The following is a 26742-nucleotide window of genomic DNA, read 5'->3' as shown; positions in this document are numbered from 1 at the left end:
AGAATCTCTTGGGAACAATACTCCTGCCATTCCATGACTAATGTATAACCTGGCAACAGTTGTGCAGGAGAAGATGAATATCTTTTCTAATTATCTTGATCATGGCCCCTGCTTTTAGCTGTTTAAGTGGGGGACAGTTGTGAAGTTCCTGACACATGATTTTGTGGCTTCTGTAATATTTCGTATAGTCACAGAATCATAGAATGGTCTAGGTTGAAAAGGACCACAACGATCTTCTGGTTTCAACCCCCTTGCTATGTGCAGTGCCACCAACCACCAGAGCAGGCTGCTCAGAGCCACATCCAGCCTGGCCTTGAGTGCCTCCAGCGATGGTCCATCCACAACCTCCTTGGGCAATCTGTTCCAGTGCATCACCACCCTCTGTGTGAAAAACTTCCAGGATGTGGTGAGGGATCATGCCAAAGGCCTTGTAGAAGTGCTGGTAGATGACTTCCCCCGTCCACCGATGCTACCACTCCATTATAGAATGCCACCAGATTGGTCAGGCAAGATCTGCCCTTGGTGAAGCCATGCTGGCTGTCTCAAATCACCTCTTTATCTTGTATGTGCCTTAACAAAACTCTTAGGAGGATCTGCTCCATGACCTTTCCAGACACAGAGGTGAGGCTCACCAGCCTGCGTTTCCCTGGTTCTTCCTTTTTCCCTTTCTTAAAAATGAGATAATTTCCCTTTTTCCAGTCCAGGGACTTCACCAGTCATACATGATTTTTTAGATATGTTGTAGAGTAGCTCAGCAACCACATCAGCCATCTCTCTCAGAACCCTAGGAAAAAGTAATCCATGAAAGGCGCCCAGCTACAAAGACACATTCGGCTTGGGAAATCTCTGAGCCACACGTCTCAGAGTCCTGGGAGAGTATTCATATACATCAAAATATATTCCCTTCGTACAGTCTTTCCTAGATGTTCCCTGCTGGCTGCTGCCAACCACAGGATGCTGCAGAAGATGGACCTGAGTGAAGGCAGCTGGGCATTCTAGAGCATTTAAAATGCTCCTAATAAAAAGCTCCTAATAAACCCCTAGTAATGTTTTTTTCTATGTGTGGTTTGCTATTTTTCAGGCAGTATTTATCTACGAGCAGAAAACCATGTTAACATGAAGGTATTGCACAGTTTTGTTTTACATGGTCACTTGTGGGTAGGTGTAAACCAGTGAAAATTATCTCTGCTCTCAAAGGGCTCCCATTGCAGTTGCAGTGGCAGCCAGACTAGAAAGAGTAAATCGGCTTTTATTTCTGCTTTAAGATGATAGGATCACTTAGCAAAACAAGAATAGGTGCTACACATCCAGGAGAGAAAAAGCTCTCACTCCAGCAATTGCTCACTAGAGATCAAGAAACGATACTTACATTTTCTGGTCAAAATAAACATGTAGGGGAAAGATCTGTGATGCGAAGCATTGAAGGGCTTTGCTTACTGAGAAGATACCCTCTCCAGGAGTGCACACAGAATTAGCACAACGGAAGCACGGCCACCGACTGGCTCTTGGGAGCTGATTGATTTTTAAGTAGGGGGTATCTGCAAGGTTCAAAGCAAACATGCTAATAGGAGGTTGCCGAAGAAAGCGTGTATATTGATTGTGTGAGGTGCAGGGAGACCTTTTGTGCTATCTCAGACCTGAAGTGCTCTTCACATGCTGTTATTGTACATGATCCTAAGTAGGCTGAGTAAACTCTTGAAAACTTCGACAAGGAAGACACTTCTTTTAGCTGTTAGCAAGTGGAAGCTGGGGAAAAGAAGAGCATTTCTTAGGCTTTACTCTGTGTGTTCATACACACGCGCATAGAGAAAACTGCTGCATATTAAGGGTAGACTTATTTTAACCACCCAAATTAGTGATCAACTCCTCCCCAGGCAGAAGTAGTGGTGGTGGTGGTGTTATCCACTTAATGCCTGGGTACTGAGTAAGTCAGCGTGAGGCACGGGTGCATCTTTATAGGAAAAAGCAACAGGTTTAGTTGCAGTATTTCCTGTTCGTTCTCAGCTTATGGACTGAGTCACATCTCAGGGCCGGCTGCTCTGAGCAGAGATTTATGGAGGTGCTCACTGCAGATGCTCAGCCTCACCAGGCACAGAGCAGGATCCTCTGCTTGCACAGACACCTGCGGCTCAGTCCCTGGTCCCTTCACATTTCAGCCTCTCCTTGGGACTGAGATGGAGGAGGGGAACAGCTGCCAACATGACTGCTGCGAAACTTGGTGGTGAATACAGCTGTTAAACAGTGGATTCTTATCAGCAAGAACTGTGCTGACACATTAGTCACGAGAGAGAGGTAAAAACAGCCGTGCCAAAGAGACGGATGCTGCAGAAATGCAGAAATGACTGAGACCTCTGCCTCGTGCAGATGAAACTTTCCCCTGCCACAACACTTATCCACACATAGGCATGCTGCTGAACCTGGCTGGGTTCAGTCACTCGCAGGGCCTCACACGTACTCAGGCCAAGTTGGTCCTAGCCATGGGTCTGATGAGAGTTCCTCCACATATGGCCTCGGATGGGGACAGCAAGAAGAGGAGCATGGCTGCTACAGGCCATGGGGAGGTGGGCTCTGCCCTGCGCTGAACATGAAAGCTGCGCTGCTCCAGTTTGCCTGTGGCTGCAGCCCCTTGGCACTACCTTTGGCTCCTGCTTCCTGCCCTGATCAATGGCTCTCTTAACAGAGCCTCACTTTTCTTCCCCTCCCTTTGTGAATTTAAATTCTGCTCTCCAGCACTGCTGACGTCCTCCTGACCCACCTCTTGGCTCCCCCCGCCATTTCCCTGCACTATAAAAGCCACAAGCCCCAAGCAGCTGCCCTGCTTCAGCTGGGAGCAGCGCATCCCGAGGAGCAGCCCTGCTGCGCACAGGTGAGTGACTCCTGCTACCTGCTTCGGCACCTCTCTCCTGTGGATTTCCTTTTTGTTTCAGCTTTTTCTTTTCTCCGCTAATGTACATAGCTGTGCTCAGTCCTCAGCACTTTGTCCGGTGTTGGCAGCAAAGCAGGCAGTGCTGAGGAAACGTGTCTCTGCAGGGATGGTACCTGCTGGAGCCTGGGGCATGGTGGTGATGGGAGCCCTGCTCCCAGGCCTACAGTCACCCCACGTTTGAGCTCTGGCAGAGGTTTCCACCACTGCTTCCAAACATGAAAGACAGTTGGCTTGCACTGGAGGAAGATTTGCAGTTGCTGGTCTCGAGTAAAATGCTGCTATAGGATTTAAGGGATTTATAGCACTTTGTCTTCTGAAGACATCCACAGTCATTTAGGTCTGATGGATCTGTAGCAGAGCCCAGCGTGCTGTGAGCTGAGAGAAGGGCTGAGAGGGCCAGGCTGTCCCCACATGGGGCTGGGACTCATGGCCAGAGCTGAGAAATGGGACCTAGGTGAAGTGACTTCCTAGTGAGCTTAGCTGGAAATAGAAATGAGTGCTTCCCTGTAATTTTAACAGTGACTTGAATGTGCTGTAACTTTCTCCTCTGATGTTGCTTGAAATTGCCAGACTGCTCTCATAAATGTTGCTCAGCCGAAGTGTAAAGGCTCTTTCTCCACTTCCATCGGCAGAGCTCCAGACTGCCAAATGCAGTTAGATTTTGCACCGGGTAGGATTCTAGCATTATAACTGGGAGAAATGATGTGATGAAGCTCAACCAGAATGTGGCATAGACTGGGTGCAGTGGTAACTGGAGCTCAGCATCAACCACCTTCTGGATGCTGTTTTCCTGACCCAGCAAGTTCTGGCAGTTACATCTGGATGCATTTACAGTGGAAACAAAACTGGAAATCACACTTTTGCCTGCTGTGAAAGCTGACATAGGAAGATAATTCCCTTTCAAGATTTTCTAATGCATGTAGATGTAAAGAGATGATTGTTTCAAATATAAATGTGAAAGGTATTTCACAGGTGGGGAAAGGGTGATGGAGATAATGGCCAGAACACAGCGATGACCAGTGCCCACGGTCATATGTAAGGCCACAAGGATGGTCAGCGGCAACCTCAGGGCCAGAATTCTATGTCCTGAGATGCTGTGCCATGAGCTTTCATGGATGATGAGGAAAAGCTCAAGCTGCACATCTTAACTCAGTAGATGGTCCATGGCAGTCTTCTCCTTTAAACAGAAATACTCAGGACATTCCCAGTGTCAGCGCCTCACAGAACTGAGTCGTGAAATGGCTGTGATAGGAACATGCAGTCACAATTGCCATCTTCCTTCACCTTGAGAGCTTTGATGTCCCTATGCCCACTTTTCTCCTCACAGCCTTCCTACCACCGCTGCACCATGTGGCATCTGATCCTGTGGACACTGCACCCCCAATGGTCACCAAAGCACTTAAAGCTGGTCATCATCTATGTGCTGGTGCTCTTGGTATCGCTCAGCTTTGCTTCGAGACAGAGCAGACCTTCTAAACATCAAATAGACAACAGAAGTAAGTATGACTCCCACCTGATGCAATGTGATGGTGATCCTGTGGCTGCTGATACAACAAGGGATCAGGGTCAGGCTGCCAGGCAGAGTTCAACTGCAAATCCCTGTGGGTGTTTCTACGGTAAAACAGTGGAGGGAGTTCCTGCTCTTCAATTTACACTTCTAAGAGCATATACAGATCTTAACCGCTGCCTCATAGCCCTGATTTTGTCAAGGGGAACACTGCAATTTTTGATAAATATCAGAGAATGCACCAATGTACAAAAGACTGACAAAGTGCAAGACAGTTTATAATGACTATTCAAACAGCTCATTTTCAGCTATGTTGCCTAGATCCGTGCCAGTTAACATTTACTTTTAAGAAGTAATAAAGCAAGCATCAGTGGCTTAAATGTGCTTTACATTCACATTTCAAGTCCTGTTCTTGACACCCTTCCTTCTCTTTGGAATGATTTGGCATTTCCTTGGGGTGGCATCACCTCCAATGTACCTTCACTGTACCTTAGTATCATACCTTCCCCACACCTGCTGTAGGACTAAACTAGGCTATAAAAATAAGCCAACTATGAGTGCATTCCAAAGGAAAAATAAAATCAACCCAGTGCTTTGAATTCCAGGCCCTGAGATCGACCCCTTTTGGTACGTGGGACGCGGCGTTCGACCCATTGGTCGGTTTGGGAAGAGGCAGCTGAGAGGCGGCCATGGAAGCATAAGGCCTGTGAGCAGGCGCCTGGATTTCATCCTGAACACCTTGTGGGAGCAGGAAGTGTTGGACGCAGAGGACAGTGACTGGTGATGGCTGTGTCCTCAGGTGGTGACCTAACCTCTGCTCATTGAATTGCCCCTACCCTGCATCGCAGGGCTCTGCTTTTGCCTGACAATCCCATGCTGCTCCTCTCTATGCTACTCCTGCAAATTCCTTCAAGAAGAAACACATTCAGGGTGCAGGTAAAAGGCAACGCGTTGACACCAGCACTAAGTGTAACTGTAGCTTTAAAAAGTGTGTATTCTCTCTTTCATCACCACCATTCCCTTCACTGAGCTGTGATGATGCTGCACACTGTAACGTTACATTTACCCAAAAATCCAAAGAGCTCCTGTGCTAGGATTTAAACTCAGCAATGTTAGTGTACCATGAAGTGTTCCTGTCACGTTTTAAAGTCAATGGCTGCTGGTATGTGAAAATAAAAAGCAATGATTGGATGAAAGAAAAAAGGCTCTCATTACTTTTTAATGTACCTGCATTAACAACATGAAATCTGTAGCTTTTATGCAGATTGTTAACATTTGCTTGTGGGAATGCAGTCCTGAGCTACACTCTGGCCTATTATCAGTCTTGCTGTGCTGCTGAAAATACATTAATGAACAAAAAGGAGCTTCTGTCAAAGATAATCATCTTCTCCCTGAGGAAGGGCAGAAAATTAAGAAATAATTACTATTAAAAAAAAGTGCAAGGTTTAGCACTTGGGTCAGGGTAATCCCAGATATGTACACATTATACTCATTTTAGAAGAAGTGTGATTTGCAGTCCGTTTAATCTGGATAACTACTCGCAGCAAGACTATTCATATGCAGTTTAATCCACAGCATGCATCCAGAAAAGATAGTTTACAATGCAGCTAATGAATGATGGTTAATGAGTCATATTGCAGATGACAAACTAGAGTGAACTCGTGTTACTAGTTATGTTTGTTAGAATCACTACTAAAATTAATGAAGGCTGAACTAATTACAGCAGATAAGTCAGTTCTTGTTTCTGTCTTTGAGTGGTCTGTTACCAAGGCATGGATGCTCCAGCTCATTGGAAGATGCCCTGATCTGGAGGCATCTGGGGGTATTTCTCCCTTCAGTTAAGCAACAGGACTTTGAGTTGCCCATCTGCATTTAACTGGGAAGGGGCTGTTTGTGGTGCAGCAGTGTGGGCACAGTGTTTCCTGACCGAAGGGCACATAAATCCACACCACAGAGGAGAGCTTTTGGGTTTTCTTTATGAATCAAGTCCTTGGAAAGGCATTGTTTTTTGTTTCTTTTTCTTTTCATAAATTGCTTTTACTCTTTTATAATTTCTCTTGACAACAAATTCCCGGTGAGTATGCATATAACAACAACAAGGCAAGCTTAATATCCACTCAAACTTAATCAAATTGATCATATCGCCTTCATTTTACCCGTTAAAATATTTTCATTTATAAAAATTAATCTAAATAGAAATATCGACACTAGAGATTGAAATCACTCAATGGCAAAATGACCCTTTGTGTGCTAGAACGGATGCTTGTATGATTTGTTTCAAACAGTAAATTATATCTTCACACGTATTTGGCACAATAAACGTCTGTAAAAATTCAAATGCCATATAGCAGGTGGGATTTTTTTCTTTTTTTTTTTCTTTTTTCTTTTTTTTTTTTTTGCAATGCCTACACAGTACACATTTTTTTTCTGTCAAAGAAGACTGAATATTTGAACATTGTAACACGATAATAGTTGCTTTTCATGCCTCTTAAGGAAAACGACCTATCCCAAACTTTGTTGGCTTGTTTAAATCACACTAACAGAACAAAAAGCCAAAGAGTTATTCTATTAAAATTAGTCATTTCTGCATCATACACAATATTAGTTATTATTATTAGACGAATATGTAGACCAACCACCAGTAATGACGTTTCATAACACACACACCTGCGTTAACCAGAACCTGGGAATGTATCGTATACGTACACGAGAACAGTCGAGGGAGGAGGAGGCTGCGTAACAGAAAATTCCTAGGCATCCTACTCTGTTTAATTTCCTTTACTGGATTGCATATATAAATAAAATCTATTTTTATATATATACTTATATATTAAACAGAGCGGGCCAAACTTTGCCCTCACGTCTGTGCAAACCAGTTCCAGAGAACCAGTATTGTGTGGGAGTAAGAGAAGGCGTAATTTCACCTATCGTAATTTCACCTAAATGTATTGAGCCAAATTTCGGCAGGTGGGAATTCACTGGAGCCATGGAGCAACACTTACGCCTCCTAGGTGGGAAAGATGGCTGTAGATATCCTGATGTGTCCCTACCTAAGGCTGGACAGCAGCACACTGACAGGCTCAGCTTCAAATACTGGTGGTGGATGTGTGACTGGAGCTGTTTTCCCAGCCATCCCATCCAGCCCTTCCTTACCAGCACTGCAAATTGGCATGGCCCTACCCAGAATGGATAAGAGGGACACCTTGCAAGCAGCATCTTCCCTCCTGGGCATCTGTTCAAAGGCCTTTTGGAGCACATTTCTAGGGTCTCGGGACTCACAATCCAATTCATAGTGGTCCAGTCACAGTGGGCACCAGTGACAGGCTCTAGGTACTATGCCACATTGGCTATGGATGGGTAAAGGAAAACACATCTGGGATACATTTGTCCCCTCCTCAGAAAAGACAGGAAGTGGCAGAAGGGAATCTCTTACAGGTTGCAGCCACCTCACAGCCACCAACCAGTCAGCAGATATCTCATCCACAGCGCTTTTACTTTCCTTCTCCAATCTTAAAGACTTGGTCAGAATTGATTCTGAACTATGGAGTGGTTGGATACCACCAAACGGACAACGATACCAAGAAGAACGAGACAGACAAAGGTGGTGGTTTCACAACAGTACCCAGATGTGTCCAGATGCTGGGACTGTAACCCAACAGACACCTGGTCCACATGCGCTGCGTACCACTGATTCATGGCACACCATGACATCCATGCTCCACTCCCTCCCCCCCATCTCCAACAGCAGAACACACAGCTCTGGAGCTGGAACATAAACTCTGTCACAGCTACTCTGAGTGAACAGAGAAGTCTTTGCACACCGCATCTCCTCCCACCTGCCTTGTCAAAACTTCCACTGGCTCCTGGGGAGCAGTTAGGTACATGGATCCTCCACTCTCACCAAGCAGCTAAAAGCAGCGTACACTGCACAGAGTTGTTCTTATTGCTCGACAAGACAGATGCCTACATGAATGAGAGGTCAGCAAATGTGGATCACAGGTCTGCTTTGTTCACTCTTTCGGTATGAAATATTGGCCTATAATTGTGATTGACTGAGTGTACAAAAACATACTGCAGTTTAAAGACGACATACTTTAGTACAATCAATGGGGAGAAAAAGTGCATCTTAAAATGTGGAGCCTTGCTTTTGAAACTCAGCGTCCCTTCTAGAGTCTTGTGAGAACTTTAAGGCAGAGTTTCCTTTAGCAGACCACAATGCTGAAGACTTGGACAGCTTTCTCAGTGAGGTATCCAAACGAAGCCCTATTACTGAGGCATTGTGGGTTCTTGAGGGTCCATTTCCAGCTGGACATACACAATGGCTGTTGATTAAAGGCACTCTAGTGTACAGCCTTAGGCAGTGTGTTATTGGCAGTAGAGAAGTCAAAGTTTAGTACATCACAGCAGATCCTATAGCAGGTTCCTGGAACAAAGAGGGACAAGGACGAGAGAAACATCAGCGAGACACAAAACAAGCCTGCTGAAGGGAGCCCGGTCCTTCTCACTTCCCCATTTCTCTTCCAGATATCTAATGGCAATCTGCAGGCACAACCAGAACTTCATTTCTTTACTTTAAATAAGGATAGTCCTTACTTTAAATAAGGATTGTGTGCCCCGGTGGCGCAGTGGTAGGAATGCCGCGTTGCAACACTGGGGCCCAGAGTTCGAATCCCCCTGTGGCACAAGTGGTAGAAGTGCCGCTCTGCTACACAGAGGCTCGAATCCCGGGGGTTGGACTCGATGATCTCTAAGGTCCCTTCCAACCCGCACGAGACTATGATACTATGATGATAGCACCTAATTAATTACCTGACAGTTGGCATACATTCCCCTACAGCCTAACATTCAGGAGCACACAGCTGCTATGAGCTGGAGGTACTCAGCTTCCAGCACACTGGACACATTCGTTTAGAGAAATCTCAGCACTGTGTTATTTTTCTTCACACTATTAAGAGAAGTTTTGTGAAGGTGTTGAAGTACATCTGCCCACACTGGCATATCTCTAACTCTTTTTATTAGCAGCTTTATAAGCATTTGTTTTGATTTTACCATTAAGTCCTTGGCAGTGCTTTTCCTCTCCTTAGTTCTTTGTGTTAGAGATCCTTGAAGCATGAAGTTTCTGTTAAATGTTCTGACAGTGGTAATTGGAGACCCATCTATTTTCTCACCTGGGAAAAATACAAAGAGGGAGATTTTTTTACTGAACAGACTGCAGCCAAGGTAGCAATAGACCTGAAGAGTCACAGCTTATAGAGAGAGAAAACCTTCCCTAAGACAAATAGGAAAACATGGATTTAATTTCAATGGGAAGCAGCTTGCTGCGACACTGGAAGTTTAGTAAAGTCTGAGGCCATGTTAAATACTGGAATGACACAAGAGTAAAACAAGGTGAAGCAGGACATAAAATTGTCAGAGATAAAGGAAACATGGAAGAAAAGAGCGCTGTATTTTACAAAACTAATTCACAGCCTTACACCAACATACCAGCATCTCTGAGTCTGGTAACATGGACCGAATTCGGTAGGCACAGTCATTAAGGAAGCAGCTGTAGGCTGTGTAGGGTGGAAAGTTGCTAGTAGCAGTCAGCCCTATGAATGCCTGCCTCTCACAGCCTAACCTTGTGTGCTCAGCAGCAGCAGCCTAACTTCTGCAGGACAAGAATTGAGCATTGCCTCATTTGGTTTTCCCAGCCTTTTGCTTCTGCTCCTGATAATTTGCTACTGTCATACCATCTGCTGAAAGAGGGAGTGGTGGCGTTTTATGTACCCAATATGTATTCTATTTTTACAAGTGCAATGGTAGGTGAAGAGGGCAGACACATCTAGGCTTTCTCTGTTCATTTTGTATCTTTATCTTGGCCCTATTTTGTTGAGTTACGCTGAAACTTCTAAGGAGGGACTACAAACATAGCATAGGTAACAACTTAAGTGCACCTTTTATTGGTGGAGCTGGAAGTTTCCTCCTTTGCTGTCTTGAGGTGTCAATAGTATGCATCTGAAAACAACACAAACGCATTACTCAACTCCATTATGGAAAACGAGGCAAGACTTCCCCAATGTATTTTTGAATACTACATAATGTTCCGGCACCTGGTTTGTTTGCTTTTGATCCCGTTTCCTTGTCAGGCGAACACATGGAGCCACGTTCAAGCCTGCAACAGTGAGAGCTGATATTCTGCTCTCAATATCTGAAATCTTCAAAGAAAATAAGAGAGAGAGAGACAGACAGATGGGGAGGGGGAAAAAGAAGTTTGAAAATTACTATGGATGCCACCACTAAAATACACCCCTCCCCCCAGTCACATCTTCTTTAATCAAAGAATACAAACAGATGGCTGAGCTCTTCAGCAACTCTGACACTTTCCTTTCCTGTATACTTTAGGCCTGATGTTAAAAGGGGGTTAATTAAGATGAAGGGAAAGAGCAATCCAACCTACCGTGCGACTCCAAGGAAAAAGCATTTTGCTCCTTTTGAGGAAAAGAAGAGAGAATCCCCTGCCTGCCATCTCCTGGTTACTGCTGGCTATTCTTCCACATTCATTCAAGCTGTGTTTTTCAAAGGTTACATTCAAATAACTACTGTCTGGGACACATTTCGTAATTCAAAAGTAATTTCAAGAACACACAAAGTACATCCTCTGTCACAACATGCAAACGTTTCATCTTGAATATTTGCTGTAAGTGATATGCATGCTAAACACAAACATGCATAAATGCAAGTACCGCTATGTAAACACATTCAATGGAAGACAAATTGTTAGGAGTAATAACAGGCCAGGGAAACAAATGTAGGGGGAGAGTAGGCTGATGAGTGTCAGAAAGACTCAAGAGTTGTTGGATTCACACCTGAGGCATTTATCCTGCAGAAGGCCTTCAGTCCAATTGCATGTTATCTTTCTGTCATCCTGCTCTCATCACTCAGGCCTCTCCCCTCCGCTCTTCTCACCTCCATTAATGTAAGTAGCAGAAATTATTGACCAAGGCCAATGAGGCCCCTGCTGGTGTGCCATCTATTTATTTCAGCACTGCACTTCTGACACCAGGAAGGTGACAAACTGAGGGCTTTGGGCACACTTACACTGAGCAAAACAAACAGGCACCCTCCTGCTGAGGCTGTGAGGGGCCTGCTGGTGGGCCTCCTGTGGCAGGAAGCACTGCAGCACACTGTTACCCACATGTGCACTGACCCCATGCGGCCTGGCAGCCTTCTCTTGTTCAGCTTTCTGCACCAGGTCTTGAAGTTCTCCTTGCAGTCCCAGACTTTCTGGAACTCACTTGAGAGACACGAGGCCACACAGCACAGGAGCCTCTGCCTTTTGCTGGGCTGTGCATGTCTCAGCAGCCAAATCCCATGGCAGACTTGCAAGTGCTGAGCTCTGCCCTTGGCCTTTTCAGGTAGACCAACCCTGGCTTCTTTGTAAAGTGCTCTACAATCTGCTGATTAGAAGAACTACCCAAGGCTGCATTTGCAGTCAGACAACAGCCACATGCATGACAGCACACCACATGAGCTCTATGGGAGTGAGGAGCAGGGACAGAACTACAGTAACATGCTGCTGCGCTCCTGTCTGAAAACAAGCTGAGGGAAGAAACAAATACAGCAAATACGGCTGTGCTGAGTGACACGCATCAGCTGTGCTTTGCTCAGCTCCTGTGACGCATCATGTATCCTTGAGCTGAGAGTTTACCGCGGTACAAGAGAATATCACAAAGAAGTGTGTGCAGATGGAAGGGAAACGTTAGGGAAGGTGGCATGAAGCAGCAAGTGGTGAGGAGCCGCCATCCTCACCTGCAGCTCTGCATGATGCACCTGGGCAGCTGCAGTGGCCACTTGGTCCTCCAGCTCAGCCAGCTCAGATTCTGCCGTCACGCTGCTGATTTGCCTTGCTGCATCCTCCAGGCTGGTCAGCTGCCCCTCCAGACCATACACTGTGCCTGCCGTCAGGTACACCTGTGGGGGCAAGAGGGACAGGGGCAATGATTCCTGTTCTGTGAGCAGAGGTTCTCCATGACACTTCTGAGCTCCCCTTCATAAAGAAATCTAAGATACAGCTGAATGGAGGTCCTTGGTTTATAGAAAAAGGTAATTTTCAAACACCATCGTTGACAACTGTGCTTAAAACTGTGCTGACCTATGTCAAAATACTACATTTTCTGCCTATTTACTGGATAGCCAAGAGACTGTTTCCATGGGGCTGGTAACAGGACAGTGGAAATGAAATATATTTTCTCATTTTTCCCACTGGCAGTTTCACACACTCCAATACCAGTAAAAGCTGCAGTGCTACAAGAAGACCGTGAATTAAACGTACTCTGCGGCAGACTTCATGGCTCAAGGGGCAAACAAATGGGATCAGGAGCAGATCCTTGAGTAGATAACTTCCCTACATTCCCTGAAGTAAAATGTACTCAGAACAAATAAGTGATCTGACTTAACACCTTTGCTCAAGTACTTAAGAGACAGACATGGACTGTGAAGTTAACATTATGATTCAAATATAAACATGCCTGCTTTTGTGGGATTTAATTATTCTTTCCATTTAATTTAGTGATGTGTCTTTGCTGGTGCAACATACAACAGCCACTTCAGATGAATAGGTTCTTGTTTGGATTTATCTATAATACCTAAAAGCTCAGAGAAAGAAGAAAAAGGAACAGTATAATCAGAAGTCTCTTCAGAAAAGTTTTCAAAGCAGTTTCTCCTAAGAAGAGATTCTGTCTTTGAAAATCTCCTGGGGGCTACAGACCTACAGGATGTGCTTTCTTTAATTGATCAGGATGCTATAATAGGAGCGGATTCCTGTGAGATCTTTATTAGCCCCGATGGAAGGGAAAACCCACTGAAATATAATGAGTTACATAGCACATCCCCTCTCTCAAATAAATACACAATGAAAAAAAGGAACACGTAACACAGCTGAGCAGCCCTTCGAAATAAGATCTTTGTTCTGCTGGTGTATTTGTTTAGCAACACAAGACTAATTCATACCACAGGCTGATGCTGCCTAAGCACTCTCTCTTTCCAGCTGCTTCACACACACACAACTACACCCGCTCACACACTGATTTGTGTTCTTACATTTTCTTCCAGTGTGGTGAGCTGCTCGTCGAGTCGGATGGGGTCGGTCCCCAGTGGAAATGTCCCTCTTCCCTTGTCCTGAACATCATCTGGGAAATCACAGGGACTGGTGGATTCCGCTATCAGCTCTTCAGTGGCGTTGATGACTTTCAGGACCTCTGTAGATATGTTGCAGAGAGAGACAGCAGAATACTTCTGTTTTGATATAAGAGTAAAGAGAGAAAACTATGTTAGCACAGAGGAGTATTATATAACATGGTTTTGCTTAAACCTGTAGGTTTAAAAATGCCAAAATAATACACCTGGCTAGTCGCTGAGGCACCTATTTCTCCCTTTCCAGCACATGCACACGGATACAGCGGGCAAAATAACACACATACACAACTATTCCACAACAATTTCTACTGGAGGGCTATTCCAAACCTTATGTGAAAGGAACATACCTGTATCTAGCTTTAAATTCCAAGTCAGCTAGATACAGCTATTTTTGCAATAGCTTTTAAAACAGATTTTAAACCACAGTCTTCTTTTTTGGGTGCAGGCACACAGATGTGGAAGCATGTCTCCTTATCTACAGGAGCTGTCCTATTGCAACCACAAACAGGGGAGTGCAATCTGCAGCAGCCCTGTGAGGACAACAGTTTATACGGATGATTGTGAGGAACTGTATGATGGCCCCAAAAAAGAAAGATTGAGCTATGAGCACATAAACATTTGTTAAATAAACTATATCAAATACCAAGGAAAAGCATGCAGTTTAATCCATGTTCCAAAAACATAATAACCAACTGTAAGCCTTTTTTCTTCACCGGTGTTCCTGATTTGCAATTGCTTACTACCCATCCCAATTCAGATGGTTCTTACAGAGCTTCAGCCTCCAGCACAAAACTTCCAATGGCAACAAAATTTCACCTGATGTACCCTCAAGCATCAAACTCAACATCTAAACCATACAGCTTGGCGACTGAGACAGAGTCTGTCTCAAACACACATACGCTTATGCATGTGAATGCGAGACCCATCCACCTGTACGCCTTGTAATGTAAATGTTATAATAATCAATATTTCAGATCGTCCTCTTAGCAGAATATGGGAAAAATAGCATTTCTTTCATTCACACAAACGCTGGGGGATCGAACTGGAAAGCCTCATATTCTCTTTCCTCCAGTTTGCTTTTCATTTCTGTGTTAGATAAGACTTTCACTGAACTACCGCTTCTTCAGCAGCGTGTGCTCAATTGTTGTATACCAGTAAGTTAAGGCATCCTTAGCACTGTTCTTTCTCTGAGTTACAAGAAATAATTGACTGGACACATGAGATTAAAAAAGAAAGAGAACAAAGCAAATACTGTATGCTACTGCACACAGATCTTTTGCTTGTTAGGACAGCTGTGAACGAGGAAGCCTAGGACTCTCTTATGGAGAACAAATACTTGAATCCCATAAATAGCTGACTGTTTTTTTCCATTCATGTTCACAAGTGCCAATTAGGTTAAAAACAGATCAATAATTTTATAGCATAGAGGAGGAAATCAATGTTACCTTATTACTTGCTTTTACAAGTACCTAATTCTTATTCTATTTTATCCGTAGAGAACAAGACAGGAGAAAGGCCAGACCCTGCATTTTCATCATCATCTACATTTTCTTCATCATCTTTACTGATGTGTGTTCTCCATTTCAAGAACTGTAACCTCACTTTAGTGTTCTTTTTTCCTTTCTTCTTTAAATTACCCTTTGCAGCTAATGATGGATTTCCAAAATGGATTAAATCTCATTAGAAAAAGGTTCCATACACCTGTATCAGAGAGTACATAGTGGCACTTATTACAAAGTACTGCATAACAGGGTTATTATGGTTATTATTTTCCTGGTAAATCTTCTATGATAGGAATCTTTATGAAATCAAACTTTGAATAAAATACCCTACATTCTCAATATGTATGATCAGGAGAAGAAAAGTTCAGCAAGAAACAAATACGAATTTTAGCTTTCATAGAATGCTGGGGTAGCTGTTAGTGTCAAATGCTGCTTGGCTTTTAAAACCAAACATTTGCATCACATTATATGTTACACAAGGCAGCTAGATGTATGTTTATAAAGTGCATGTCTCAGTAAATGTATTTTGATCCTGGCTTGCAGGTATCTAGGCACAGGAGTCACAGTTAAGGCTTTTATTTAAGCTTGGGAAACTTCTACTTACACAGTGTGACAAGGATACAGCACTAAATATCACAGAGAAATAACAGGGATACTAAAAGCGACCTTCCTTATAGTACATCTGACAAGCAGATCTCACAAAACTGAAGAGCACGAGCAATATTTTGAAGTATTTACATTTAAACTTTGTGGAAGTTCTCTGCTAAGGGCTACTCAGAAGTCAGCTTTGCCTTGGGCTGCATGCTGAGAGACGTAAGAAAAGATCAATGTCATGCTTGAGGAAGACATGAAATAAAAATGTCGAGCGTTCAGGAGTTCTCGAACTGGAAAAACTGTATATACTCAGTTCATGTTTTCACTAATGTGTCTATTTCTTCTTCAGCAGCTGTCAAAAGCGGTTTGAATCACTCATGTTCCGTAACAGCCAGCTTGCAAACACACTGAGCTACTCTAGGGAAAAATACTGAATGCATGTAGGGAAAAAGGAAAAAATCAGGAATTTTGGTGTTTCACACCCCCTCTCTCCATCCATCACATCAAACTTGAGAGTTCTGAGATTCTATAAAAATAACTTAAAATTCACAGACACGCGTACCAAGATCATCCTGATAGGTGGACATTTCAAATTGCTATAAAGACCTTTGGCTGTCTAATTTATCTTGCCCATGCAATAAAGGTCATTGTTAACACCCACAGGGCATTCAAAAAGACAGCTAACACGCCATGACAAAGTCTCTCCCATCTGTCTTGTTGAGCAAAGAATGCAGATGTGATATACACAGACAGCAATCTCTATTTACAAACAGCTAGCAGGGAAAAATTAAGCACAACCATTCTTCCTGGAACACTGCAGTGCATTCTGTTTTCATCTGTGATAGCCAGTTAGCACCGCTCTTCTCAAATTAAATTGATAAAGATTATTCAAATTTGAGTCTATGCACCACTTATGAGAATCTCATTTTCTACTGAATTTGAGATTAAGAGCTTAGTGGAAAGAAGAAAACATCCATTTGTCTCTTTGTATGATAATTAATGCTCAGGCTTACAAATGTAGACACCATCAAAAGGAGAAGTTCAGGCTCTTCAGTTCTTCATGGAAGAGGATTAAGTACTTCTAGGCAATTCAGATGCCTATGACATCTCCACATCAATTCTTTTCCATGAAAATTATATATTTTATTGTTTGAGCTCTTAAAAGTAGTAAAGTTCTCCTTTAATTGCCTTATGTTTCTCTTCACACTGTTCTATAACATTATATCATTGTTAAGCTCTATTAAACTGCTGTGGAAGGCAGCAACTAGATATTCCTTAAAGCACAATTGACATCAACAGATCAAGAAATAGAGCAAGGGGAACTTTCTTTATTGCCAGTTTTGATCGTGTCAGCTGCACTGCAGCTATATTCAGCTCCAGCCTCAGGTCTGTTTCTCAGTCAATAGGCCTCACCTTCTTCATGTGAGGAGCTTGTGGGGCTGTGGAGAACTTGGGTTTTGCTTCTAGTTCATTCATCATTTCAGGGTAACCAGACTGAATACAGACTTAAAAAAGCAACACCAGAACCCAAATCTGCCTTTTCCCTTCTCTGATGCCTGTGGGAGTTCACTGTAAAGCTTTGAGAAGGCCCTGAAAAGCCCAAATACTGCGGATACTGGCCACATCATGCTGTGGGAAGAACAGAGCTACCAAGGCCTAGCCATCAATGGCAGTCAGCAACCCTGACATTCAAGAGGTCTTTTGAACTAAAAGTGTGTTGCAACCAATCAACACCACAAAGACTGGGAAAGGAAGCTAAAATTCCCCTTGATAATGAAAGGAAGACAAGTGCACAATAATAAACTATGCTATTAAGAAATAACTCTTCTATTTGAGACTTCTTACCTTGACTTTAGTATCAATATCCTCATTTACGAGCACTCATTTAGAAAAGGAAAGCCGAATCATTGTACAGAATTGCCTATTTTTCTCTTTTTGGTTCTGCAAGGTAATTATTGATACTACATTGTAGCTAATGAATTCAATCTGCTGTCCTAGCATGCATTTTAAAATACATGGTAAGTATACATTTATTTAGTGAACAAAATGAAAATATGCTCTAACACTTGGTTCTTACAAACCGAGACTCAAATAACACAGAATATTAGATCTGTTCCCACCTAAAAGAATGATAAGCAATAGACACTAGCAACAAAAAGAGAGTGTCTGTGCGCTACAATGAATTAAGGGTTTAGTTCACTTTTAAACTGGGAGTTTAGAAAGAGTTTTGGAGACTACTGTGATCAGGAACTGCCAAAATGTATCGCTGAAATCAACTAAAGTTTTCCTTTTGAATTTTGTAATCGATGTGAATATGAAGATGTGGGAATATGAAGATAATACACCTTATGTCTGACCTCTGCTCTTTGCTGATAAAATCAAATTTTCTCATAATGAAACCAAATAAGAGCCGGTCTGCTTCAAATATCTATTTCACGCTCATCACTCCCATCATAACATAGGTATACTTCTGATTAGAAGACCATTTTCTGCAATGATCATTGAATCTAGTCAAGAGGTTTGCTATTTCAGGCCTGACATTTCTAGGAAAACATTGTGATTTTGAGAATTTTGCTTGGGAAATGATGAAACCCTCAATATCACTTTGTAGCATCTCTTACGTACTGTGTAAGAGATGTCAAAAGACACAGACAAAACAAAGTACTCTCACCTGCTGCAATACAGTGGATAAAAACTGCAGCTTTAAGTGAAGATCAAAAGCCTTTTGTTTTTCCTAGATAGTGGGAAAGCAGTTAAATAAGAAGGCAGAAAAGTTATGTCAATATCTGTAGCGGTTAATATTTATAAAGCTTTAGACTTAGAACTTCAGGATGAGCGCAAGGACAAAGAAACAAACACAGGAATACAGAAAATACTAGGAAGTACTACCCTCATTACTAAAATATCTAAAACAAAGCAATGTCTAATTTATTTTATATTCAAAATAACCAATCTCATTAAGACAGATTTTGCAAATAACAGTTTTTCACAGAATAAAGCAGAATGCAAATACTGATTTCTACCTCCTTCCCCCCCAGAAACAGGAGACTTCCCCCTTCCCCCCCACTAGCAAGAGGAGACTTTTGGCGCAGTGCTAAGTCAAGTCAGCCATCTCTTCAATTCCTGGATGCCCTGTGTGTTTCACATTACAAAAGGGAATGCACTCTGCTTATGCCAGTTACTCATGCCTGAAACACTTGTGCTTAATTGAGATGCCTTGTGCCAACTCACTTCTTACTGCATTCCCTCTCCTGGAGTTCACTGTCCCAAAACAAACGCATAAAACCCTTCATACTACCACTCTCCAGAGTCAAGTCAGGAGGTTTACCTTACTTAACACCCTAACTTACTTAAGTCTGTTCAAACTCTACTGACTGGTTTTGCACTGGATCAGTGACAGAACCACAGTTGTGCTGTTGGCTGTGCTGGGACAGAAGCATCACTGATCTGAAGGGCAGCACTTTCTTGAATATCACTGCCACATTTCTGGACTACTCAGAAAATACAAAAAAACAAAAGCATCTGAAGACTTTCAAACGCAGCTGTCAGACAGACACGAGAGACATGCCTTCCCCAGACTAGCAGCTAGCGATCCTGTGGGATACCCCAACACATCTCAGATGGACAAGAAACCCAGACATAGGCAACTGCATCGAGCCCTGAAGGTGTCAGAATTGGGGGATCACAAACATCACTGCCCATTATTTAAAACTTGAATAAATAAATAAATACATAAATTACAATTATGCTTTTTGAAGCAACTATTTTGCTTGAAATCAGACTCGGATTTGGCAAAACACGCTCAGGATCAACTTAATTTTGCACAGTAAAAATCAATAATTAATATCTGGGAGAAATCTCATGAACAGCATTTGTGTCCAGCTTTAGAGAACTGCAAACTTCCATATGTCCATTTTAGGCAATCACAGACTTAGAAATGTTGAAGGTGGTTGTGCTGAGGTTCTACAAAAGTTTAAGTCGTAAAATTAGCCAGTATTAATTAATAATTGTTTAAACCCTCAAGTATCACACATGATCTAAACAAGCATCTCACAGGTCAGCATTTTCCACCTTCTGTCTTACAGGCAGACGTACAACGCAGAAGCTCAGTTGGAGGGAAGAACTGAAAATCCATGAATGTCCAACTTCAGCTAACTCCCCACTGAAGACATAAGATCTGCCAACTCTTCTCATTGACCGAAGTGTTAATGTAGTAAGTACTTTTAAAGCATCGTATAATCATTGTGATTACATGAGATTCCCGGCTTCCATTAAAAAACACAGCTCTAGACTCTTAAAGGTATAGGCATGTAGAAAACAGATTTTCATGAGCACAAAGTACTCAACTGCCCGTAATTCAACAGAAGGTACATGTTGTTTGAAATCTTATTCTGTTGGTCAGGTGTACTGTAATTAGTAATTCCCTGTGATTTAAGGTTGCTAATGTGTGCCAGAATAGAGCTTAAGAATAGAAAACTAATAGCTAACAAAGGCAACACAGTTGGAATATACTAAAAAATATACTTAATACAGCACTAAAATATACTAAAATATAGTGTTTAGTGTGTGCTCAGAAGCTTCCAGTGGGCTGTAGGCAACAAAGCTTTGCTCAGTTAGAGCAACTGTAGATTTACTTTGAAACTTCACACCCATATCAGAAGATTGGGTCTCCAGCTGAGAATATCAAACATCAGCCTACAAGACCTGTAATTCCATATACATGTATCTTCAAAAATCAGGCTTTTAAAGATGACAGTTTACAAGGGTCTCTGACTTTTGAGACATCTGCAACTACTGGTTCCCTGAAAATATGTTCTCTATGCATGTCTCCATCGAGAGACATCATCTACTCATTTGCAAGTTAACGCATGTGTATATATGCTTCTGGATGGCCTTGAAGCGGTCAGGCAGTTGGACTGGATGATCACTGAAGGTCCCTTCTGATGGAACTATTCTATTCTATTCTGTTCTATTCCAAGTTTGATATGTCTTTGTATTTCAGATTACCACAGCCATAACTAGTATTATACACTATCAACTTCAGTATCTCACTGAAGGATGTTGATCCGTCACCTTTCCAAAGACAAGGTATGTGTCAGAGGATTTAAATTACCTATATTGATGACTCTCAGGAGTAAGAACAAAAGCCATCTGTTTATTTCCATCAAGCTGAAGCAAGTTCTGCCACCCCGGATGTGTTTAAGAGCCATTTGGATGTGGTGCTCAGGGATATGATTTAGCGGAGGGTTTTTAGAGTTAGGGTACTGGTTGGGCTGCGGTTGGACTTGATGATCTTCAAGGTCTTTTCCAACCTGGGTAATTCTATGATTCTATGATTCTCAACTCCTATGAAGCCATGACTGTATACAGTACTGGGATATTTTGGTTTCTTCATTATAAGCAGAAAGAACACATACTGTGATGATGAATGACTAAGAGTTTTCTTCAGCAAGCATCAATAAAAAATGAGGAACTGTGAGCATTAATGTTTTCCTGAATACGGTACATCTCTTCTCTTTTAAACTTAAGAAAATTTTACTGTGACAAATGAATTAAGAAGTACATTTTTAAAAATAATTGACATATACATGTTAAAATAAGATATATGTATATAAAACAAGTAGTACTCTGTAGGTGCACTAAGTACACCACATACAGGATGTGAAAATTCCATCTAATATAACTGCTCTGCCCTAAAGCTGTCACTAGAGGCAGGAGTTTCCAAACACTTGTAGAGAGAGCAGCAATTTACTCAATTTAAGCATTTCATTTTTTTCCCCCAGTGATTACTGGGGAACTTCATCCAGTTGTTTTAAGCCAAAAATCTACAGCTTCCATTCAGAGAATGGGAAACACAGCTGGAGACATCAAGCCAAACAATGAAGATAGAAAAGCAGCTACTTCCAGTGTATGGCAGGTAAGAATCTGGAGGTAAGAATATACACAAGCACAGGCTTGAGGCAGATCCTAGGAGTAAAGGGTTTAGAGATACATCCATAGATTATCCTAGGTGAAGGCACTCTCCATCCTTCTTGATGGAAATGGGACATTCACCTTAGACAGATAATTCATTTCTGTTCTGGTCCTCGTTCCCAGAAGGGCTTTTTAGTTTAATCAGCAGTGGTCAGCATGTCCACATAAGAAGTCCAGTGCTGCCAAACGTTCTTATCTCCCAGATCCACTCAGGCTTGTTACTGTTTGTTGTGTAGGTTCGCACCTCTCAGAGTCTTGACTGCATAGAAGCTCGGCCCTGAACAAGACTTGGCCACTTCTTTATTATTCATAACTTGAAATGTATTTTACTCACATGATAAAAAGAACTAGTAAACCAAGATGTGGAAGCTGGATCAAGAACTCCGGGTGGATTACAGAGACAGTGTCCAAATATATAGTTATGGTGTCAGGAAAGATAATATCCACCTAGAGTTGAATTTGGTGAAGAACACGAATGGCAACAAGGCTTCTGCAGGTAAGACAGTAACAAAAGGGAGATGAAGGGAAATGGGGCTCATTACTGAAGTGACATGGTGACATGAAACAAAAAAAATGCTATGACTAAACAATACTGTCTTCAGCTAAACTTACATGCAGTATTTGCTCTCAGGCCCCTGAGTCCAATGGAGAAGGCTGGAACAATGAGGAAAAGCTCTTGGTAGATGAGCAAACATCTCAACAAATGGGACATATGCATGTTCATGAGACCTGATGGGGCACGCTCACCACAGCTGAGGGAGCTGGCCCTTGGCATTGTGAGATCACTCTTCTTCATCTCTCAAAGATGACGATAATCTGGGGGATGTTGTTGAGCACTGATCCAGAAGCAAATCCTCCTGGAAGCCACTTTCAAACATACGAAAGACAAGAAGGTGACTGGGAGTAGTCAGCATGGATTTATGAAAGGAAAACCATGCCTGGTCAACCTGACTGCTTTATACAGTGAAGTAAATGACTACTTCACTGGACTCAAAGAGAGCATTAAATGATATTTTGGCTTTAATGAAGCTTTCAGTACTGTCTCTCATAATATCCTCATATGTGAACTGAACAAGTACGAATGTGTAGCCAGGAAGACAGTGAGCTGGGTTAGAAAACTGCTGATCTGAAATGATTGTATTGAGAGGTTTTAAGTCCAACCGAAAGGCAGTCATTAGATGTATACCCCTATGGCCAGTACTGGGACCAGTACTGTTTATTCTCATCATTATCAGAAACACTGTGTCAGAGTGTACCCTAAATTAGGAGCAGTGGTTGAGACCTGAGATGGCCTTCTTGCCATTCATAGGGACCTTGACGAGCTGGAGAAATAGGCTGATGGGAATTTCCTGAAGTTCAACACAAGGAAATCCAAATCCTGCACATGGGGAGGAATTTTCCCTTGTATCAGCATAGGCTGGAGACTATCTGGCTGGGAAGTAGCCTGATGGAAAAGGAAATACAATCCTGGAAGACATCAAGTTGCACATAAGCCAGATATGTGCCCTTGCAGAAAAGAAGGCCACCAGCATCTAACAGACAAAGGAAAGAGATTACCCCCCCACACTACATGTTAAATTTAGCTCATCTTTGGTTTTTGTGCTGAACTGAGAACAAAAATGGTTGAACACGGCACCAAGTGCACCTTATCACATGAAAAGAAGTTCAGAAACAGGAAGAGACTGTATGTTAAGTCCTGTGGGATGATGCTGAAGTCAGACTTCTTATTGTAAGGGTGAAATGAAATAAGTGGAAGATCTCCTACATTATGAATTGGATTATCCATTATCTGGCACTAGATTGCCAATTTGCTTGAATATGTCACTACTGACAGGAGCTTATTATTTGACAGCATAAAAGGGCTGTAAAGTTCTAAGGAAGCACAGAATATTCCTACAAATAGAGGCAAAAGAAGAACCCATAACATCAGAATGAGCTAAACCATATTAAGGAGAACAAACAACAGGATTGAAAAAACTTAAACAAACTGAAGAAAAAAAAAAAAGGAAATATTGATGTAATTTTAAATAAAAACATATGAGAAGATTCTCCGTCAGTATAAACAGACTTAATTCCATTAGTGGATTGGTCACTTAACAGTACACAAAGTTCACTCCTTTTGAGTTAATGCTGTAGGCTCACAGGAAGGAACAGTCGAAGCTTTACCTGCACAAGAGCTACAAGCTCAGAAGCACTTCAGAGGCTGAAGTTTTTTAATCAACCACGATTGATTTTCTAGACACGAGTTCCTCTTTCTGTATTATAGCTTCTACAGCACTGGACCCACTTCCTTGTAATAAGTGCTTACCTTCTTTAGCTCCTCCTGAATACTTCTGCCATTTTCTTCCGAGGACAAACTTTCCTTCTGGTTTTCAGGGTCTGTTCTAGGTTCAGACTCTTGTTCTTCACCAGAAGATGTTTCTTTGTCACTCATTTTAGCAGCGAGCTGAAATAACCTGGATTTAAGCTCCTCTTCCATAAGTTCAGGCTTGATATTATGATGTTGATCCTCGCTGCTTCTATCTGTTTCTGATAAATCATCCAAATCCTACAAAGAAATTAGAAGAACGGTGTAATTATGGTACAGGTACAAAAGGGAAGCAGTTTCACAGAAAAGGGTATAGACATGATCAGTGTGCAGACAGGCTAGAAAGAAAGCAAACAATGTGGGCTGAAAAATAATTACCACATCTTTAGAGAGGAAGACCAGCAAACCTAAACCTATTGGATAATGTTTGTCATTCCTGGCTTTTATATCACATTGAAAGGAGCTACCACAATCACTACACATCTCAGTACAGCTAATGAAATGAAAGCATAAATGGCATTTCTCATTCCCAGTACTGCACTGTCATCACTCTCAGTTACGGTGCATATAAGGAAACCCAAGTGTGAGAAGTAGCTTATTGTGTCAACCTGGCAGTCGTGTCTACCTTCCAGCTGAAATCCATGCTGAGATTCCTTGTCTGCTGGCCTTGAACATTACTCTTTACTCTCCTAAGGGGTTGCTGAAAGCAAGGTTTTCAGCTTTCCCAGTGATCGTTACATCAGTGGACCCACTAAAGATATAACTATTTTCCAAACACTAGCCTCCTTAGAACAATGTCAGCCTTCAAGGGCATCTTCTTTTCTTACCTCTGAATCCTTAAAGGTGAAAGCACTCAGATGTTTGGTTAAATATACTAGGTTAAAAACAGACCTGACCACATGTTTCTCACTTTGCAGGCTGAACAGAAAGAAAGCAAAATCCTTTTACATGCCTGCCTGGAATGGTGCCCGCTCAACATTTAATTGTGTGCAGAGAAGGCTTTATTTCTTTCTGCCTTCCAGGAGGAGGCTATAAAGAACACAGCCTGGGTCCTGGAAGCATCAGGCACATTGCAGCAGATCTAAGATAATGGTTTGGAGCAATCTTCAGACAGGAAATTATTCCTATTTGGCAGGAAATTTGCCTTGCACTCTCTTAGTGTGACAGGACCAGACACGGCTGGAGAGACTAAAAGCTGCATTTTCTCTGTCATTTATTTGGAAATACATAAGCAGATTTGCTTTGCACAGTTACTCTCTCTCTGCAGCCTCGGCAGCAGTGTTTATGGATGGATTAATTGCCTCCAGTTCTCACGGAAAATGTTAAACTCTGACGATTCCCTCAAATCCTCCTCACTCAACTGCTCTTCATGGACTGACACATTATGTTCGCAGTGTCAGCCTCCATCTCTCATACAGTAAACTGTACTGTATTCTCTGGCACTTTCACAGCTTAGTGTTACAATTTGGTAATGAAAAATGCATACCACTAAACTACTATGAGATCTGAAATTTGCTGCTGAATCCATCTATCCAGTAATTCGGAGAAAAACTGTCACCATTTAGATAATTTACAGCACGTCTGTATTTTAGGAGATGCAATTCATTAACTTGAGATATTCATTTTTAGTTACCTAGTCTCAGATAATTACTAGAATCCCTCTTAATTTAATTTGGGCATTTGGGCATTTATTTAATAGGTGCCTCCAAAGACCTACTCTCCTGCTTCCAGATGATGTGGTTTAGGATTACAAGACTTGCTAGTGAGTTCTGACAGCTTTATACCACGAGTGTAGGCTTCCTCAAGCAAGGGCAGGAAAAGTACGGTTTAGCCTGGAGTTGAGACTGCAAGGCAATCATAGAATCATAGAATTACTCAGGCTAGAAAAGACCTTAAAGATCATCAAGTCCAACCACAGCCTAACCAAAGTACCCTAACTCTAACAACCCTCTGTTAAATCATATCCCTGAGCATCACATCCAAACGGCTCTTAAACACATCCAGGGATGGTGACTCAACACCTATTCCAGTGTTAAACTACCCTTTCTGTAAAGAAGTGTTTCCTAACGTCCAGACTAAACTTACCTTGGCTTGAGGTATTTGAGGCCATTTCCCCTCATTCTGTTACCTATCACTAGTGAGAAGAGACCTGCCCCGCTCTCACTGTAAGCACCCTTCAGATACTGGAAGAGAGCAATAAGGTCTCCCCTCAGCCTCCTTTTCCCCATACTAAACAGTCCCAGCTCCCTCAACCTCTCCTCATCGGGTTGATTTTCCAAGCCCTTCATGAGCCTCACTGCCCTTCTCTGGACCTGCTCCAGTACCTACACATCCTTTCTGTACTGAGGTGCCCAAAACTGAACACAGTACTCAAGATGAGGCCTCACCAATGCCGAGTACAGGGGCTGGATGACTTCCCCAGTCCTGCTCACCACATCATTCCTGATACAAGCCAGGATGCCATTGGCCTTCTTGGCCACATGGGCACACTGCTGGCTCATATTCAGCCAACTGTCCATCAGTACACCAAAAAAACCCACCATTCTATGCAGACATAGAACGTCAGCATAGAGTCGTGTGGGAGGACACACTTTGTGGGTGTTTATTTTCTTACAGCTGGATTCTTATTACCCATCTTTCTGCTTCCCAGCCTCCTCACATTTAGCAGCTGGAATATTTACATTTGTAGGAATTGTCAGCTCCTGCTTACATGCAGAGATAATGATATCCTTGAACGCTCCATTTTGCTGCTTCTGTT

General features: G+C 42.4%; 2 protein-coding genes across 15 annotated transcripts in view; one reads left to right on the top strand and one right to left on the bottom strand.

Annotated features, from left to right (window-relative positions):
* Positions 1-2758: 2758 nt before the first annotated feature.
* Positions 2759-5636, top strand: LOC107309402 (prolactin-releasing peptide). Of its 2 annotated transcripts, XM_085540500.1 has the most exons (3): positions 2759-2866; positions 4254-4422; positions 5039-5636. In XM_085540500.1, exons 2-3 carry the CDS (start codon positions 4275-4277, stop codon positions 5215-5217), a joined length of 327 nt encoding a protein of 108 aa, XP_085396626.1. In that variant the 5' UTR covers positions 2759-2866; positions 4254-4274; the 3' UTR covers positions 5218-5636. The 2 variants fall into 2 exon arrangements, with proteins under 2 accessions (XP_085396626.1, XP_015709675.1); XM_015854189.3 differs by lacking the exon at positions 2759-2866 and having other exon boundaries at positions 4167-4422.
* Positions 5637-6392: 756 nt separating this feature from the next.
* The window catches only part of MYRIP (myosin VIIA and Rab interacting protein), a 185182-nt gene continuing 164832 nt past the window's right edge, over positions 6393-26742 (bottom strand). For 5 of the 13 annotated variants that reach the window (XM_032442401.2, XM_085540489.1, XM_015854183.3 and 2 more), the window contains 8 exons: positions 23985-24224; positions 18375-18437; positions 13512-13706; positions 12222-12383; positions 10523-10627; positions 10367-10427; positions 9483-9601; positions 6393-8856 (listed from right to left, as the gene is read on the bottom strand). In XM_032442401.2, coding sequence (XP_032298292.2) covers positions 8824-8856; positions 9483-9601; positions 10367-10427; positions 10523-10627; positions 12222-12383; positions 13512-13706; positions 18375-18437; positions 23985-24224 — 978 coding nt within the window. In that variant the 3' untranslated portion in view covers positions 6393-8823. The remainder of the gene's footprint in view (positions 8857-9482; positions 9602-10366; positions 10428-10522; positions 10628-12221; positions 12384-13511; positions 13707-18374; positions 18438-23984; positions 24225-26742) is intronic. The other 8 variants (XM_085540490.1, XM_015854186.3, XM_085540496.1 and 5 more) reach the window with 3 other exon arrangements.

The sequence above is a fragment of the Coturnix japonica genome, chromosome 2, assembly GCF_054131305.1.
Source record: "Coturnix japonica strain WE chromosome 2, WE-NBRP24, whole genome shotgun sequence".
NCBI classification, from domain to species: domain Eukaryota; kingdom Metazoa; phylum Chordata; class Aves; order Galliformes; family Phasianidae; genus Coturnix; species Coturnix japonica.
This window is presented reverse-complemented; position numbering and strand designations above follow the sequence as displayed.

What these genes read in the sequence shown, in the direction of transcription:
- LOC107309402 (XM_015854189.3), top strand. Translation starts at nt 4,182, where the DNA reads ATGCAGTCACAATTGCCATCTTCCTTCACCTTGAGAGCTTTGATGTCC. An exon ending in ACATCAAATAGACAACAGAA is followed by an intron (nt 4,423 to 5,038) that starts GTAAGTATGACT and finishes TTTGAATTCCAG; the next exon opens with GCCCTGAGATCGACCCCTTT.